Here is an 18,940-nt window from a genome sequence, read left to right as displayed (position 1 = left end):
CACAGACCATATAAGTCTGCCCAGCACCAGCCCCGCCTCCCCCCCACCGGCTCTGCCTCCTAATCTCGGCTAAGCTTCTGGGGATCCCTTCCTTCTGAGCAGGATTCCTTTAATAATTGTGCATTAATAATAATAATTGTGCATTATTTTTTATATAATTTTTTGGGGAGATAGCACATTATAGGGAAACAGCGTAGAATGGCTAATGCAGAATTAGCTTGAGAGTACTTACCATGCTCTTATGTTAATTTTTTGAAGTTAGTACCACTACATAAACCACATAAAGCTAATAATAAATATTTGGACTGTGAGTAGGCTAGAAATTAGCCACGGACTCTCAGGTCCATCCTAAAACAGCAGTCTGAGTGGAAGCTTTCTGGCGTCCATCCAGTGGGAGAGAGAGCTCTGGGGAGAAGCCTCAGTGGCAGAGAGTGAACCCCATTCCTAGACAGTGCTGCCAGCCCTGAGAGCCTGCCTGCTTGTATTTTGTCCTGGAAGCACTGAGCATCAGCAGAGTGAGAAATGTCCCCAGTCACAGATCCCACAAAATCTGAAGAGGATTTTGTTTGAAAAATGAATCAAGCTTCAATGATCTTCAGAAAATGGGACGACAAAGCCCTTAAGGTCCTGGGGGTGGATTATTAAGAAACATTCAATTAAATGTGTTCACTTCCTAGCCAGGCACAGAATACATTTGCATACTTACAGACTGCAATGAAGTGAATTTGTTTGAGCTGTGGGCAAGTAACAGCAGTGCTGGTGTGGGTCCTGCTTCTTGCAGGCTGTCCTGTAAAAAGTCTTTTTCAAAGCTGAACACCCCAGTTGGCCTGGAGGTATCTGAGACCCTAGGTGAACCTTTAGCTATGTACCCCTCCCCTTCTGAGACAGATCAAGGCCTTACACTCCTCCCTGGGGCAGCTTAAAACCCTGATCCATAGTACAGCTTCTTCCCTTCCTTTGCCTACCCCTCCCCCCCCAAAAAAGTGGCTTGTATCTCCCCTCTTCCACCTCCCTGTCACCCTACCCCCCCTCCGGTGGCCACTATGCCCTCTTTTCCATTCCCCTTTCACCCCCTCAGATAGCCATTACCTCCCCTCTTCCACTCCCCATCACCCTCCCCCAGTTGTCATCTCCCATTCCCTATCACCTCCCACAGGTGGCTAGTATCTCTCCTCTTCCACTCACTATCACCCCCAGGTGGCCAGCATCTCCCCCTCTTCCACTCACTATCACCCCCCAGGTGGCCAGTATCTCCCCCTCTTCCACTCCCTATCACCACCCCCAAGGCGGCTAGTATCTCCCCTTTTCAACTCCCTATCACCCCTCCTGGTGCCCAGAATCTCCTCTCTACCACTCCTTGTCCTTTCCCAGTTGGTCATTGTCGCCCACAACCACTCCCTGTCCTCTCCCAGGTGGCAAATACCTTCCCTCTTCCACTCCTTGTCCTTTCCCAGTTGGTCATTATCGCCCACAACCACTCCCTGTCCTCTCCCAGGTGGCAAATATCTTCCCTCTTCCACTCACTATCATTACCTCCAGATGGCCAGTATCTCCCATCTTCTACTCTCTATCAACACTCCCGGGTGGCCAGAATCTCCCCTCTACCACTTCCTGTCCTCACCCATAAGTACATAAGTAATGCCACACTGGGAAAAGACCAAGGGTCCATTGAGCCCAGCATCCTGTCCACGACAGCGCCCAATCCAGGCCAAGGACACCTGGCAAGCTTCCCAACGTACAAACATTCTATACGTGTTATTCCTGGAATTGTGGATTTTTCCCAAGTCAATTTGGTAGTGGTTTGTGAACTTGTCCTTTAGGAAACCGTCTAACCCCTTTTAAAACTCTGGCAAGCTAACCGCCTTCACCACGTTCTCCGGCAACGAATTCCAGAGTTTAATTACGCGTTGGGTGAAGAAAATTTTTCTCTGATTTGTTTTAAATTTACTACACTGTAGTTTCATCGCATGCCCCCTAGTCCTAGTATTTTTGGAAAGCGTGAACAGACGCTTCACATCCACCTGTTCCGCTCCACTCATTATTTTATATACAGTGGTGGAAATAAGTATTTGATCCCTTGCTGATTTTGTAAGTTTGCCCACTGACAAAGACATGAGCAGCCCATAATTGAAGGGTAGGTTATTGGTAACAGTGAGAGATAGCACATCACAAATTAAATCCGGAAAATCACATTGTGGAAAGTATATGAATTTATTTGCATTCTGCAGAGGGAAATAAGTATTTGATCCCCCACCAACCAGTAAGAGATCTGGCCCCTACAGACCAGGTAGATGCTCCAAATCAACTCGTTACCTGCATGACAGACAGCTGTCGGCAATGGTCACCTGTATGAAAGACACCTGTCCACAGACTCAGTGAATCAGTCAGACTCTAACCTCTACAAAATGGCCAAGAGCAAGGAGCTGTCTAAGGATGTCAGGGACAAGATCATACACCTGCACAAGGCTGGAATGGGCTACAAAACCATCAGTAAGACGCTGGGCGAGAAGGAGACAACTGTTGGTGCCATAGTAAGAAAATGGAAGAAGTACAAAATGACTGTCAATCGACAAAGATCTGGGGCTCCACGCAAAATCTCACCTCGTGGGGTATCCTTGATCATGAGGAAGGTTAGAAATCAGCCTACAACTACAAGGGGGGAACTTGTCAATGATCTCAAGGCAGCTGGGACCACTGTCACCACGAAAACCATTGGTAACACATTACGACATAACGGATTGCAATCCTGCAGTGCCCGCAAGGTCCCCCTGCTCCGGAAGGCACATGTGACGGCCCGTCTGAAGTTTGCCAGTGAACACCTGGATGATGCCGAGAGTGATTGGGAGAAGGTGCTGTGGTCAGATGAGACAAAAATTGAGCTCTTTGGCATGAACTCAACTCGCCGTGTTTGGAGGAAGAGAAATGCTGCCTATGACCCAAAGAACACCGTCCCCACTGTCAAGCATGGAAGTGGAAATGTTATGTTTTGGGGGTGTTTCTCTGCTAAGGGCACAGGACTACTTCACCGCATCAATGGGAGAATGGATGGGGCCATGTACCGTACAATTCTGAGTGACAACCTCCTTCCCTCCGCCAGGGCCTTAAAAATGGGTCGTGGCTGGGTCTTCCAGCACGACAATGACCCAAAACATACAGCCAAGGCAACAAAGGAGTGGCTCAGGAAGAAGCACATTAGGGTCATGGAGTGGCCTAGCCAGTCACCAGACCTTAATCCCATTGAAAACTTATGGAGGGAGCTGAAGCTGCGAGTTGCCAAGCGACAGCCCAGAACTCTTAATGATTTAGAGATGATCTGCAAAGAGGAGTGGACCAAAATTCCTCCTGACATGTGTGCAAACCTCATCATCAACTACAGAAGACGTCTGACCGCTGTGCTTGCCAACAAGGGTTTTGCCACCAAGTATTAGGTCTTGTTTGCCAGAGGGATTAAATACTTATTTCCCTCTGCAGAATGCAAATAAATTCATTTACTTTCCACAATGTGATTTTCCGGATTTAATTTGTGATGTGCTATCTCTCACTGTTACCAATAACCTACCCTTCAATTATGGGCTGCTCATGTCTTTGTCAGTGGGCAAACTTACAAAATCAGCAAGGGATCAAATACTTATTTCCACCACTGTACCTCTATCATGTCTCCCCTCAGCCGTCTCTTCTCCAAGCTGAAAAGCCCTAGCCTCCTTAGTCTTTCTTCATAGGGAAGTCGTCCCATCCCCACTATCATTTTAGTCGCCCTTCGCTGCACCTTTTCCAATTCTGCTATATCTTTCTTGAGATGCGGCGACCAGAATTGAACACAATACTAAAGGTGTGGTCGCACCATGGAGCGATATAACGGCATTATAACAATCTCACACCTGTTTTCCATACCTTTCCTAATAATACCCAACATTCTATTCGCTTTCCTAGCCGCAGCAGCACACTGAGCAGAAGGTTTCAGTGTATTATCGACGATGACACCCAGATCCCTTTCTTGGTCCATAACTCCTAACGTGGAACCTTGCATGACGTAGCTATAATTCAGGTTCTTTTTTCCCACATTCATCACCTTGCACTTGCTCACATTAACCTTCATCTGCCATTTAGCTGCCTAGTCTCCCAGTCTCGTAAGGTCCTTCTGTAATTTTTCACAATCCTGTCGCGAGTTAACGACTTTGAATAACTTTGTGTCATCAGCAAATTTAATTACCTCGCTAGTTACTCCCATCTCTAAATCATTTATAAATATATTAAAAAGCAGCGGTCCTAGCACAGACCCCTGAGGAACCCCACTAACTACCCTTCTCCATTGTGAAAACTGCCCATTTAACCCCACTCTCTGTTTCCTATCCTTCAACCAGTTTTTAATCCACAATAGGACATTTCCTCCTTTCCCATGACCCTCCAATTTCCTCTGTAGCCTTTCATGAGTTACCTTGTCAAACGCCTTTTGAAAATCCAGATACACAATATCAGCCGGCTCCCCTTTGTCCACATGTTTGTTTACTCCTTCAAAGAATTGAAGTAAATTGGTCAGGCAAGATTTCCCCACACAAAAGCTGTGCTGACTTGGTCTCAGTAATCCATGTCCTCGGATGCGCTCTGTAATTTTGTTTTTAATAATAGCCTCTACCATTTTCCCTGGCACTGACGTGAGACTCACCGGTCTATAATTTCCCGGATCTCCCCTGGAACCTTTTTTAAAAATCGGCGTTACATTGGCCACCCTCCAATCTTCCGGTACCACGCTCGATTTTAAGGATAAATTGCATATCACTAGCAGTAACTCCGCAAGCTCATTTTTCAGTTCTATTAGTACTCTAGGATGAATACCATCCGGCCCAGGAGATTTACTACTCTTCAGTTTGCTGAACTGCCCCATTACATCCTCCAGGTTTACCGTGAAGTCAGTAAGTTTCTCCAACTTGTCCGCTTGAAATACCATTTCTGACACCGGTATCCCACCCAAATCTACCTGGCAAGCGTAAACAACAGTCTGGCCGACAGACTGAGCAGAATCATGCAACCGCACGAGTGGTCGCTCCATTCCAGAGTGGTACGCAAGATCTTCAGAGAGTGGGGCAACCCCTCGGTGGATCTTTTCGCCTCTCAGACCAACCACAAGCTGCCTCTGTTCTGTTCCAGACTACAGGCACACGGCAGACTGGCGTCGGATGCCTTTCTCCTCCATTGGGGGACCGGCCTCCTGTATGCTTTTCCTCCCATGCCTTTGGTAGGGAAGACCTTACTGAAGCTCAAGCAAGACCACGGCACCATGATTCTGATAGTGCCTTTTTGGCCCCGTCAGATCTGGTTCCCTCTACTTCTGGAGTTGTCCTCCGAAGAACCGTGGAGATTGGAGTGTTTTCCGATTCTCATTTCGCAGAACGACGGAGCGCTTCTGCACACCAACCTTCAGTCTCTGGCTCTCACGGCCTGGATGTTGAGGGCATAGACTTTGCTTCGTTGGGTCTGTCTGAGGGTGTCTCCCGCATCTTGCTTGCCTCTTGAAAGGATTCCACTAAAAAGAGTTACTTTTTCAAGTGGAGGAGGTTTGTCGTCTGGTGTGAGAGCAAGGCCCTAGAACCTCGTTCTTGCCCTGCACAGAACCTGCTTGAATACCTTCTGCACTTATCAGAGTCTGGTCTCAAGACCAACTCGGTTAGGAATCACCTTAGTGCGATTAGTGCTTACCATTATCGTGTAGAGGGTAAAGCCATCTCTGGAGAGCCTTTAGTCGTTCGATTCATGAGAGGCTTGCTTTTGTCAAGGCCCCCTGTCAAGCCTCCTGCAGTGTCATGGGATCTCAACGTCGTCCTCACCCAGCTGATGAAGCCTCCTTTTGAGCCACTGAATTCTTGCCATCTGAAGTACTTGACCTGGAAGGTCATTTTCTTGGTGGCAGTTACTTCAGCTCGTAGAGTCAGTGAGCTGCAGGCCCTGGTAGCTCATGCTCCTTATACCAAATTTCATCATAACAGAGTAGTACTCCGCACTCACCCTAAGTTCCTGCCAAAGGTGGTGTCAGAGTTCCATCTTAACCAGTCAATTGTCTTGCCAACATTCTTTCCCAGACCGCATACCCGCCCTGCTGAACGTCAGTTGCAAACGTTGGACTGCAAGCGAGCGTTGGCCTTCTACCTGGAGCGGACACAGCCCCACAGACAGTCCGCCCAATTGTTTATTTCTTTCGACCCCAATAGGAAGGGGGTCGCTGTCGGGAAACGCACCATCTCCAATTGGCTAGCAGATTGCATTTCCTTCACTTACGCCCAGGCTGGGCTGACTCTTGAGGGTCATGTCACGGCTCATAGTGTTAGAGCCATGGCAGCGTCGGTGGCCCACTTGAAGTCAGCCACTATTGAAGAGATTTGCAAAGCTGCGACGTGGTCATCGGTCCACACATTCACATCTCATTACTGCCTCCAGCAGGATACCTGACGCGACAGTCGGTTTGGGCAGTCGGTGCTGCAGAATCTGTTTGGGGTTTGAATCCAATTCCACCCTCCAGGACCCAAGTTTTTCTGTTCAGGCTGCACTCTCAGTTAGTTGTTCTTCATAGGTCAATTTCTGTTATGCCCTCGCCGTTGTGAGGTTCAATTGACCTTGGTTCTTGTTTTGAGTGAGCCTGAGAGCTAGAGAGATACCCCAGTCGTGAGAACAAGCAGCCTGCTTGTCCTCGGAGAAAGCGAATGATACATACCTGTAGCAGGTGTTCTCCGAGGACAGCAGGCTGATTGTTCTCACCTACCCTCCCTCCTCCCCTTTGGAGTTCCGTTTTACTCATTCCTTTGCTTGTCATTCAACTGAGCGGGAACGGTCGCGCACGAGCAGGAAGACGGCCGCGCATGCGCGGTGGGCATGCCCTGCGTGCGGGACTGCCCATGAAGTTTTCTTCCGGTTGGTGGGGGCTGCTGTGGACGTCAACCCAGTCGTGAGAACAATCAGCCTGCTGTCCTCGGAGAACACCTGCTACAGGTATGTATCATTCGCTGTATGGCGTACCGGTACCTTTTTTTTGCCCCCCAACGACCCCCCCCCCCCAGTGAGCCCTGCACCTCCTCTCAGAGCTCAGTCCTCGACAGATGACGTAAGCAAGGCGAAGCGCGAGAATGAACAGATCGCACGGAGCTTGGGTCAACCCAAGGAGGTTTGGGTCGTCCAATAGCGGAGTGTGGAGTGGGAGCTTGCGCCGTAAGGCGGGAAAAGCTAACGGATGGACGGTGAAAGCACACGTGAGCCCTGCCCCCTCCCTCCCGGGATTGTGCCTCTCCGCCATGGAGAACTTCTAGAAGGTGGAGAAAATTGGCAAGGGCACCTACGGGGTGGTGTATAAAGCTAAAAATAAAGTCACTGGGGAGGTGGTGGCGCTCAAGAAGATTCGCCTTGATACGTGAGTGCCCAAGGGAAGAGCGCAGGGTGTGGCGAGGAGATAACATTTTGTTTTGTAATTGAAGAGTGGGATCGTCTGTGGTGTGCTGATTAATAAGGAAGCTGGAGACGGGGAATCGTGTGGAGTCTTCACTGGGGTTTACTTTATTTTCTGTAATCTGTATAGCATCCTTTGTGAACAGTTTGGCCATACTATCCTAAATGTTTAAGTTGTTATCCACAGTCTTACCTATAGCTTGTGTATTAAAATGGGCCAGTAGCATCTTATATCTGACTTCTTTGTCCTTTTTATTTATGCCTATCTACTTTCCTCTCCCATCTCTTCCTGTGTGCTTTACTGTCACTGTGTCATGTGTAGTTTGTTTTATTGCCTGCTTTTTTTTTAAAGTTGACTTTTTGTGCTTTGCTTTGCTGTTGTCTAATGAAAGGTGGTATTTTAAAACTAATGAATCATACATACATAACCACTATATGATAGTGAGGTAGAGGTTCTTGCTACTATTTTAGGGACGCTAGGGTCTTTCAGAAAGAGGCAGGTGCAGTAATTTTGACTGATGGGTGATGCTATCCAGTGGAGTCCAACTGGTCATTGCTTGCAGGTGCCTTCCTGCTTCTGTTGTGTGGGATCAGGTCGGAGACTTCTGTGGAGCTCAGGGGATGTGTTTTTTTAGGACCTTGTTTACAAAGGCACGCTAGCGTTTTTAGTGCGTGCTAAAAATTAACACATGCTAACCATGTAGATACCCATAAGAATACTATGGATATCTACATGGTTAGTGTGTACTAAAAAGCTATTGTGCTGTTGTAAATAGTGCCCTTAATCTCTCCTCAGCTTGTGTCTTAATTTTCAGTACGTTGCAGTTTTGTGGCCTTTCTCCCTCTTCTTGTAACCTTTTGTGCAAGGCCAGAACCTCATTTTAACTGGGGAAGCACTGTTCCAAACAGTGCTCTAAAAATAGCACTGGAACAGTGTGGGGTTATAACGCCCTTATGATCAGAGCTAATAGCATTCAAATTTAGGCATGCTATTAGTTCGGATCATAAGGGTAAAAGTGTGGAAGGATTGCTCAGGCACAATCCTGCACTTGTTTTGACTCACTGTCAAAAGCCCAGACCTGTTAAACATAGGGGCTGTAGGGAGAGAGAATTATTGCTTTATATGGATACAGGGGAGGGAAGAGAGGAGAAATGCTGGACATGGATGGAGGGGAGGAGGGAGGAGTAGTGCTGGACATGGATGGAGGGATGGAAAGAAAAAAGAAGGCACATGGTTGGAGATGAGGGAAAGAGAAGAAAGGAGAAAAACTGCACATGGATGGAGAAAATAGGGAAAAGGTGGATCCACGTTATACCTCCTCCAGTCAATTCCATGGAGGACGACCCAGCTTTTACTTATGGATGTATGGCAAGAAATGAAGAAGAAAGGAGGAAAGTAAATAAATGAATGGAAAGGAAGCTCCAGAAATGGAGTTAAGGGAACAGATAGAGAGCAGCAGAATCATAGACTGGGACCAATATGGATAGAAAAACTAAGTCACCAGACAACAAAGGTAGAAAAAATCATTTTGTTTTCATTTTAGTGTTTGAAATATGTCCAATTTGAGAATTTACATCTGCTGTCTTATTTTGCACTGGGTATACTGGAGCTGTAACAGCTTTCAGAAATTATTTCTGATGAAAAAATCACGTTATTTTTTCTCCTATACTAGTATAATATTTTCAATGATGTCTGTTTATATGCGCCATAGCTGGTATAAGGGGTGTGGCTAATGTGGGTGTGGCTATCATAGGGGTGGAGGCATATGTGGTGACCCCGCCCATGAGTACCGGCACTTTTTTTTAAAGAAAAAAAGTACTGCCCTTAATACTAAATTAGATCCTGCAGTGCCTGTTAGATTCTATCTGTTAATGCTGTGGTACAAAGCTTTTAAAACTAAGTCGAAAAGACTATGGAGATTAGTTGTTAAAATTTGCTTTTTATATTTTTATTTTGCCTAACACTAACCTACAATTCCTCCTTTAAACCCCAACCTTTAAGTTCCCAAAGCACAAAGCAAAGTAGCGTTCACTTACCAGAGAAATGTCCTCTTCTCTCAGAACTTCTCCTCTTGCCCTGCTTACCCTGCATATCTCCTGTTCACCTTCCTAACTGGTCAGCATCTCTCTTTTTAACTTCCTTTTTAACAGGCCCACCCCCCTCTGGTTTCCAGAATCTCATCTCTTTCCCCTGCAACTGCCCTACCTCTGCTGGGACAGCTCACTGCAGAGATTACAGGGGCGTAGCTACGGGTGGGCCTGGGTGGGCCTGGGCCCACCCAATTTTGCCCCAGGCCCACCCAGAAACACACATCCATTTCTTTCTCTCCTTCTCCCACCCCTGCTGCGGTGCTGGCAGCAACTCACAGACACGGCGTCCTGCTCCGGGGCCTTCTCTCTGCCGTGTCTCTGTGTAAACAGAAAGTTGCATCAGTGCAGCGGCGGGAGGACTCCGGAGCAGGACGCCGCATCTACAAAGTGCAAGGCAGGTGCTGCGGCAGGCGTGAGAGAGAAGATTGCTGCAAAAAGAAGGTATGTTGCTGCTCGAGGGCCCGCCGCGGCAATGATGTAGTCCTAGAAACTGGAAGAAGGCAGCGCTGGATCTCCCAGTCACGTTACGCTGATGGCTCTGCGGCGCCCGACACGAACTTCCTGTTTCTGAGAGGGCGGGAGCCGGGAGGGCTCCCGCCCTCACAGAAACAGGAAATCTGTGTCTTAGGGGTGAGACACCGCAGAGTCATCAGCGTGGCTGGGAGGTCCCGCGCCGCCTTCCAAGGAAGGACTGCTTCGTTGCTGGGTTTAATAATCATGGGTAAGGACTGTTGGTACTTGGCGGTTGAAGGGGGGAGAGCTGCTGCAGAGGACAGGAAGACTTCAGAGTGCCAGAGAACAAGAAGGGGAAAATTGGGCATAAGGAAGGACACCGAGGAGGACTGAAAAATAGAAGACATGCTGGATTGGGGGTGAGGAAAAACGACACAGGGGAGGACAGAAAATAGAGGAGATGCTGAATTGGGGGTTGGGGATATAGGGAAGGAATGGGGGGGGTGGATACAGGGAGGAACAGGACATAGAGAGGGCATGCTGGTTATGAAGGAAGAATGGTGGAAGATTTGGGATACCCAGGATGAATTCTCACAAGGGTTGCTGGATAAGTGAACTTGAAGGAATGAGGGAAGGAATGGCGGAGGGGGGAAGAATGGATGCAGGGAAGGACTGGACACAGAGGGGTTGATGGAACATGAGTCAAAGAATGGGAGAAGAATCTGAACACAAGGAAGGACAGGATGCAGGACCTGTTGGACATGAGGTAAGGAATAGGGGGAGATTATGGCCACAGGGAAGGATAAGAGCAGGGTCACAAAGGTGAGGTGCTGGACATGGGGGAGGATAAGAGCAAGGACACAGAGGGAGGATAAAGACATGGACACAGAAGGGAGATGGATGGTGGACATGGAGAGAGAAGAAAGGTCAAATGGACAGAGGATGTTGGAAAAAAAAAGTTAAGAGAAGACAGAGGAATGCAGAAACCAGAGACTGAGACAACATGATTAGAAAAATAATATGACCAGACAACAAAGGTAGAAAAAAATTTTATTTTCTATTTAATGATTGGAATATGTCATGCATGAGAACTGAGCATGCTATGGTGCCGAAGCCAGTGTCACTAGCATGGAGCAGTGCCTTTTTTTCCAAACAGGGGTCTGTGGGCTAGAGATCTTCACCAGCTAAAGTATTTCATTTTTTTAAGTTCATGGTTGGGGGAGGGGGGGGGGGGAAGGGAAGAGGAAATGCATGCCCACCCAACCTGCCCACTGGCCCACCCAAAAACTGCCTTCTGGCTACGCCACTGGCAGAGAATCCAAGATTCCTTTACTTCTAGATATGCTTTTAACAGGAATGCCCCAATCTACATTCGGTATGTTGAAATCACTTATTAATAACACTTACCCTTTCATGACAACCTTGTGAAAGTCCCCTGCTGTTCTCCATTTCCTCCCACATCTTCCCCTCCCCTCTCAAGGTTACATCATGGTCAAACACTGCACACAGCCTCCAGGGCTGCCACTGGTGCTGCTCACTTCCTTGCCATGAAACATCATTTTTAAGAATAGCTTTTGGGCTAGCCCACCTGTGAGCCTGGAGACCGCGGCTAGCCAAGTTCTCTGTCCTCCTGCCTGTTCATGTAGGGGATTGCTAAACAGCTGGATCTTTGAATCAGATTCAAAGAAAATCAAGATGTGACAAGAAATAAATTGGCAGCCATGGCTTGGTTCATTCGATATACAACTTTATTGTACATTTTGGAAAACGCATTTTCACAGTGTAACTATCAACATATGCGATGTCCGATGACAAAACGCTGGCCCACCTCCCTGCACTGGACAGCTAGAGACTTCATTTCCAAAGCAAGATCTTTGTGTTTATTTTTTCTTTTTATTCTGGGTGTGTCACTGGCAGGTTCTATAACTCATGTGGCATTTCAAAACACAGTACAGCCCACTCAATCTGTTCCCCAGGAAAAGCCAGGGGTAATGGGGAGTTTTCATACAATGCAGGATAGACAATCCTGCTGTGAACAAGATGAACTCCTTCCCCTCTCTGATTTAATATAATTTGCAAATTTAAGAACATAGAGTAGCCGTACTGGGTCAGACCAATGGTCCATCTAGCCCAGTATCCTGTTTTCTAAACAGTGGCCAATCCAGGTCACAAATACCTGGCAGAAACCCAAATTGTGGCAACATTCCATGTAGAACCCCAAAGTAACAAGATTCCAGATTCATAATGAGTAGCAAGATTCTGGAACCCTAAAGAATAGCAACATTCCATGCTACCAATCCCAGGGTAAGCAGTTGCCTCCCTTGTCTGTCTCAATAACACATATTTACAAAAATTGTCTGGTTGTGTGTGTGTGAGGGGGGGGGGGGGGGATACACACTACCTCCTGCAAGAGACTCTGCACACTTCCTCCATAGTCACTTGGAAAGTGCATTTATTTTAAACAATATTTCCCCTGCTGTTTTATATCTGTGTTTTTTTGCCCAAAATAACAGGAAGTAACCCAAAATTTCAGTCTTCCAAAAGAGTGTGCACTGTTCACTAAGAGTGCAGTGATGGAAAACAATGCCAACTATTCACTAAGAGTGTGCAGGCTTTCTGACTCTTTTCCAGAAGTGCTCTCTCTTTCCTGATATTGCACACTGGTTCCTGAGAGTGCACACCATGTAGCCCATAGAGTGTCTATTCCTTGTCCATGCGAAGGGTTCTAGGGCCGGCTCTAAAAATGAGTGAAGGTGATTTGGGGGGGGGGGGGGGGCGGGGGGGTTGCACATGGCCCTAATTTCTACTCCCTACCGACATGCAAATGAGACCCCACACTGAGTCTCTGCCCATTGCCCCACATCCCTTTACATCCCCCGCAGGCTGATCCAGACCCTGCCGTCTGTTTATCTTAGTCTATCTAGCTGGGACATCTGATTTCCTTAAAAACATCTCTTAGTATAACACAATCAGTTGTGGTTGGTCACAGTTGAACAAGTAGGTGGTGCCTGCTCTGGCTTAGGGGGAGGCAAGGCCAGGAGACTGTTTTCCAGATGATGGGAGAGGCCAGACCACTTCCGGACATGTTTTTCCTCTTCTTGGAACCCCCTTTGGGTGTTAGAATAGCATGTTGTATGCACCAGCCAACATGTATGACCCTTGGGCTCAGTTCAACAGTATTTAAATGGGTTTCTTCTTATTTGTTCAATCATTCAAAGATGGCAATTTGGAATCAAGAAATTTTGAGCGCCTAAGAAATTAGTTATGGGTGTTCCTCCGGGATCACTTTTATCAACTCTTCTGTTTAATCTGCGTCTTGCACCTTTGGCAAAATTGTTGGAGAGTTTAGATCTAAATGTTTTGCTGATGGCATCCAGTTGGTTGACTTTATGAAGGATGACCAGCATGACATCATCACCAATTTCAATCAGAAATTGGCAGTTTCTGGATAACCTGATTGAGTAGTGAAGAGCTGCTTTCAACTGTGGATAAGTCAGTGGTGATGTGGATTTCTCGTACGTCCAATCCGTTAGAAATTAAACCATTGTTTCAAGGAAAACGGTTTGCTATTGTCCATGATTTTGTTACTTTTGGTTTTCATTGTGATGATATAATGAGATGTAATCTTCAGGTCGCTGATGTGCTCAAGTCTTCTTGTTTTCAATTCAGGATTGATTAAGGCCACTATTGGCCAAAGTCAAGTTGGTGAAAATACACAAATGCTTTGGTGACCAGACTAGATTACTGTAATTCACTTTTCCAGGGTATGTCCCAGATTTATTTGAAAAGGGAAAGGGGAAATGGTGCTTGATATACTGCCTTTCTGTGGTTACAATCAAAGCAGTTTACATCTTATATACAGGTGAGGGGATTTCTAGCCTGAGGTTTCACCCTATACTATCTCTCTGATTTCCCTACCCCTGCTCTTTGGATTAATGTATATCTTTCCTATCTTCATATGGTTGTAGTTTTGTAAATTGCTCTGCACTAGCAAGTCTAAATAAACTATAAATAGGTACTTATTTTGTACACAGGGCATTGGAGGGTTAAGTGATTTGTCCGGAGTCACAAGGAGATGCAGTGGGAATTGAACCCAGTTCCCCCCGGTTCTCAGGCAACTCCTCCAAGATTACAGTCCTTGGTGGGCTTCACTGGCTACCTATTTAAAGCATTTCGAATAGGGGTTTCTGCAGTGATCAAAAGAAATGTTTCTAAAAGGCAGCTTCGGGCCTTGAGCAAACTTTGTTGGAACCTTCTGTCTTTATCTGTAGTTATCATCAACTATGAATCGGGTCTTTTGTTATTCTGGTCCTTAAGAAGTACAAACAGCAAGGGTGGGGAAGTAAAAACAAAGGATTTTATTACCTGACATAATATATATGGAAAAAAAAACAAAGCAAAACCCTGCCAATGGGCAATGCCATGTTTCAGCATGATGCCTGCACCAGGGATATGCTGGATCAATTAAAATCAAAAGGCACAGTTTGCATTAGATTTACAGTCAAAATTTGACCCATAAATCATCACAGAATATGATACAAAACACCTAGCTACTCCCCCCTCCCACCGTTAGTCCAGAGAGGGCCGTCTACCTCCAACATGGAAAGCAGAGAGCGAAATCTTGGCTGGAGTCAGTGATGCACCCACTGCAGGCTTCATGCCCAAACTTGCCCAGGTAGGGTATTTTTTTAATTTAATTGTATGTAACCAAAAATAACACTGGCTAATCTTTTGTATTTGGTTGTGTATACTAAGAGCTCTTTATCAAGCCGCTACAGTTTTTTTATATATTCACAATTTATTGTCACATAATTAAATCTTTTCTTTGTTTGTTTGTTTTTTGGCTCCCTCCCCTTCACCACTCCCTACTCTGTCTTTGTTCCTTGTGACCTGCCAGCAGAGGTGTCTCCCCCTCTTCCTCACCCTGGTAAGATTGCCAGGGGAGGGCTGCCCCCACCCCTATAAAAAGACTGCAGCTGGAAGAAAACTAACAGGGCAGGGTGGAGCTGAGCCCATGTACTGGGATTGCAAATAGGATTTGGGGTTTCCCTGTTCCAGGATTAGGATCTGTTTTTTTTTCCTTTTTAACACTCCAGTTCTCCTTTGCTGTCTCTGTCTGAACTTGTTTCTGTTGGTTTCCAGTGCCATGAGCCTACTTTAAGAACCACCAGTGGATAGCCCTTTCCCAACTCAAACCAGTCTACATTTCTTGGATAGGGATATAGGGTCACACTTCCTCTGACTGCAGCCAGAGCCCATTAAGGCAGAGAGCCAAACTAGGACTTGCCTTGGGCTGAAAAGTTTAGGGGAGGGTCTATCAGATATGCTGAGGGACTCAGTAGCCTTGGATTGCCAACTGTCTGGATTTTCTTCTTTTTAGGATTTTACAAATTTGTGAATTACTAGGCTCAGAGTCAGAATGATGGCTAAAATGTCAGGATATTATAACATACTGAAAGAAAGGAAGTTTTCACCTCAGGGGATTTACCCAGCTAGCTATTAAGTTTCCCAGGCAAATTTCTTGGAACACTGTCCTAATACTGGCTACTCTCTGTATGTTTATTTGGGATTTCATATACTGGTTTTTATTTTACTGCTTCCATGTATGAAGCTTTTCGCACATGTAAAACTTTGTAAATAGATACCTCAGACACATTGCCCCTTGTATCAGAGGCAGTGGAGGGTGAACACATAGGAGCTAACTTTTCAAAATTATTAGGGGTGCTAAGCCCAGCGGAATTAACCCCTCCTTGGACACATACAAGGAATTTTCTCAATATTGGGGGTGCTCAAGCACCCACAGCACCCACAGAGTCGGCTCCTATGGGTGAACATGACTTTGCACAAATTCTTTGGTTCTTGGTTCACTGCTGCAGAGCTGCCAAGTTACCCAGCTGCGGGAGGAAGACTTTTTGGCCAATCCAGTGGTTGAACTTTTATCCCAATTCAGTGTGCGTTATTTGTAGTCTCAGATACTACCAAGATAAATCAGTGCTTCATGTCCCATAATGTACCAGGACAGGGAAGCAGAAATCCAGGACTAGTTCAGAATTTCCTTCCTGGAACTGGGTAACTTGGCAGCTCTCCAGTTCTAACCATTAAGCCTCTCCATTGGAGGCATGTGCTTGCAGGCTCCTTTTGCTCACTCACAAAGTATTACTGCTACCATGTTTCCCCTGCTATTTCTGGAGAAGTAACATGCTGGGAGGGAGGGGTGACGATGAGAAAAGAAGTAAATTGGGGGGGGGGGGGGGGGATGGAGAAAGGAAATCCCCATAGGGGAGCCCACAATATATATGTTTGCCTAGGGCCCAACATAGTGTTAATCCATCCCTGACTGCAGCTGTATCATAGTCCCTCTCCTCTGGAGGATGTGAGCCCTGCTGCTGTCACATTCCTATCCAGCCCAGGTAACAGAAAGCCTAACCTGGGAAATTAACCCAGGTCCTTCTGCATTGCTATTGAGACTTTAGGCTGGCCATGCTTGGCGCTCTTCCCACTTCCCTCTGTTTGGTAAGGCCACTCTCTAAGCACAGCCAGACTGTACTATAGATCTGTACCCAGCAACAGTGACCAAGTGGCCAAAGCCTGTGCAAAGGCCACTCACCAAGTGAAGCAATAAAGTGAAAGCAGAAAATCCCCCCCCCCCCCCCCCCCCGCTTTTCTTTATCATGGAGGTTAAAAAGTAAAGTAGACATTCTGTAAAGTGGCCTCATGTCCTAGGTATAGCCACTGTCACTCGGCTGTGAGGTACTTCGATTGGGAATCTTGGAGATGCATCCATAGGCATAGCTACTGTGCATTAGACGCGCTTGTAAATTACCAGGGGACTAAGATTTTTGGGGTGTTGGAAAGGAAGTTACAGACTGTAAGAAGGTCCTTGTACCTTCAGCATGCCAGAATGAACGTGCACAGCATGGACTGAGGTCCATGCCCTACCCTTCCAAGGGACATACAATGGCTTATCATATCCCCTTAATATTATCATGTTAAGCACTCTTCAAGGCATAACAAAATGGTAAATGAGCTCAGACTTACAAGCAGCAGTAGACTAAGATCAGTGAAAGGGGAGGACCTTGGCCTATGTCTTGGTGGTACAGGTAGGAGGATGTGGCTTCACATACATTGATGCAACACAAGATCCCACCAACTGAACTGGAATTGCAGCATCTACTGTGAACTTTCCAGAAAAGGATCCTCTAGCTGAGGCGCCTTCTAGGCTGAAGTTTCCAAAGAGCCTCACTTGACTTCTCATTCTATAAACGGATCTGCCCCCACCACCAAGGCATTCTGGCACTTGGATCTTTGTCTGATCTATTAAAGTGGATGAGAGTACAACTCCCAGCATGGTGGGAAAGAAAAAAATCAGGAATTTTAGGCTGTGGCTGTCCCTCCTGTTCTGGCTCAGTGGATATCTCTACGACAACTTTGCCCACAGGAACTGAACAGCAGCCCACGAAAGAAATGCACCATGAAAATAGTAGGGCAGCCATCTAACCTTTGGTAACATGCCAGTGCATACGACATTCACCCAGTGGTCCTGTGCCAGTGCTGCTTTTGGCAACTGTAAGGGTACGTTCGAGGGTGTGCAGTCCCCTGTGATCATTTCCAATCTATGTGACTTCAACAATCTCCCCAACCCCACACCACTAAAGAGATTGAACAGAAGGGGAGATCTGTTGCCACCCCCACCCTCCAAGCTTCCATCCATGCCCAACAGCGCAATGGCAAAGCCAAGGCTATGGCTTTGGACGATCATCAGGGACCATCCATGTTGCCAAGGTGGAATTAAAAACCTCACACAATGCCATAGTGGTCAATACATGAGCCGCCCTTCTGTCTCGACTGGATCCAATCCGTCAGAACGCCAGCAATTCACAGTGATTATTCCCCTGGAGACGGTAGTCTGTGTGAGGAGGAGACTCCTCAGGGACTCCATTCACAGGTGGGTGCTGTCTTTAGTGTCACACCGCCCTCTGTCTGAGCGAGCCATGCCGGTTTTCTGGCTCTTGCTGCTGGATGAGACGAGCGTAAGGGGATCCGGCCGAATGACATAGCTGCAGAGAGAAGAGGCACCATTACTGAGAATGGCAGAACCCAGGAATCCCTTCCATGATGCACATCAGCAAGGACATGATTAGGGGTGCATGAGAGAGGCAGCTAGGGGAGGAAAGACAGAAAGGGGGGAAGTAGGTTGAGGGGTAATGGGGGCACAACACATGTATCTGCCCTGGATGTTAAGGAGGTAATTTGTATAAACTGACGTCTAGACTTACAAGCCACTTAAGTCATAGGCACCAGTAATTGGTATTTACCCGTGAATGTGTGCCAGGCGCTATTCTGTACGGTAGCATAACCACAGAGGGAGTGGAGTATAGCTGTGTCTTCAAGTGACGCATGTACTGTATAGAATATTATCAGTTCCACGTGTCACTTGGCGCATAGAGGCAAGCCATGTACACCCTCCATTGACATGGCATAACTGGTCACGTATGAACTGAGGCACATCCATGCCGACATACTGGCATTCTATAAAGCATCTTGGTGCACAGATGCCATTGTAAAATTGGCACCCGGCACATGTACATGAAGGCAGCAATTTCTACAACTGCCTTCTTTGATATGACTCTGGCCCCTCAGCACCTTGTGAGAGGTATCGGTTGAAGGGAAAAATTTAAGCACCAGTGAGGGGGGCCCTTGTCCCATGAGAAATCCTCTGGGCAGGGTGTTGCTAATTTGGAGTTTTTGGCCAGGACTTGATGTTGGTGATTTCCCGTCAGAAGATTCCATAAGCTGGACCTTTTATCCTTTGCTGATCAGAGACTTGGCTGAATTTTGAAGAATGGGGAAGAGGCAAGACGGCAGCTGTAGGTGTTTGACCCCAGTGCACATCTCTCTCATCTCTCTACCCATTGAGAAGAGATTAAGAGAAGAGATTTGGGAGGAGTAGAGATCTATGGTAGCTGAT

General features: G+C 46.7%; 1 protein-coding gene across 1 annotated transcript in view; it reads right to left on the bottom strand.

The window, feature by feature from the left end:
• Positions 1–15,793: 15,793 nt before the first annotated feature.
• LOC115464322 (potassium channel subfamily T member 2-like) overlaps positions 15,794–18,940 on the bottom strand; it is a 197,227-nt gene continuing 194,080 nt past the window's right edge. Inside the window, exon 29 of the mRNA XM_030194710.1 lies at positions 15,794–18,029. Within this exon, the coding sequence (XP_030050570.1) occupies positions 17,912–18,029 (118 nt within the window). The 3' untranslated portion in view covers positions 15,794–17,911. The remainder of the gene's footprint in view (positions 18,030–18,940) is intronic.

Source organism: Microcaecilia unicolor, chromosome 3 (assembly GCF_901765095.1).
Source record: "Microcaecilia unicolor chromosome 3, aMicUni1.1, whole genome shotgun sequence".
Classification (NCBI taxonomy): domain Eukaryota; kingdom Metazoa; phylum Chordata; class Amphibia; order Gymnophiona; family Siphonopidae; genus Microcaecilia; species Microcaecilia unicolor.
The sequence above is the reverse complement of the archived record's forward strand: the minus strand, read 5'-3'. Positions and strand labels throughout refer to the sequence as shown.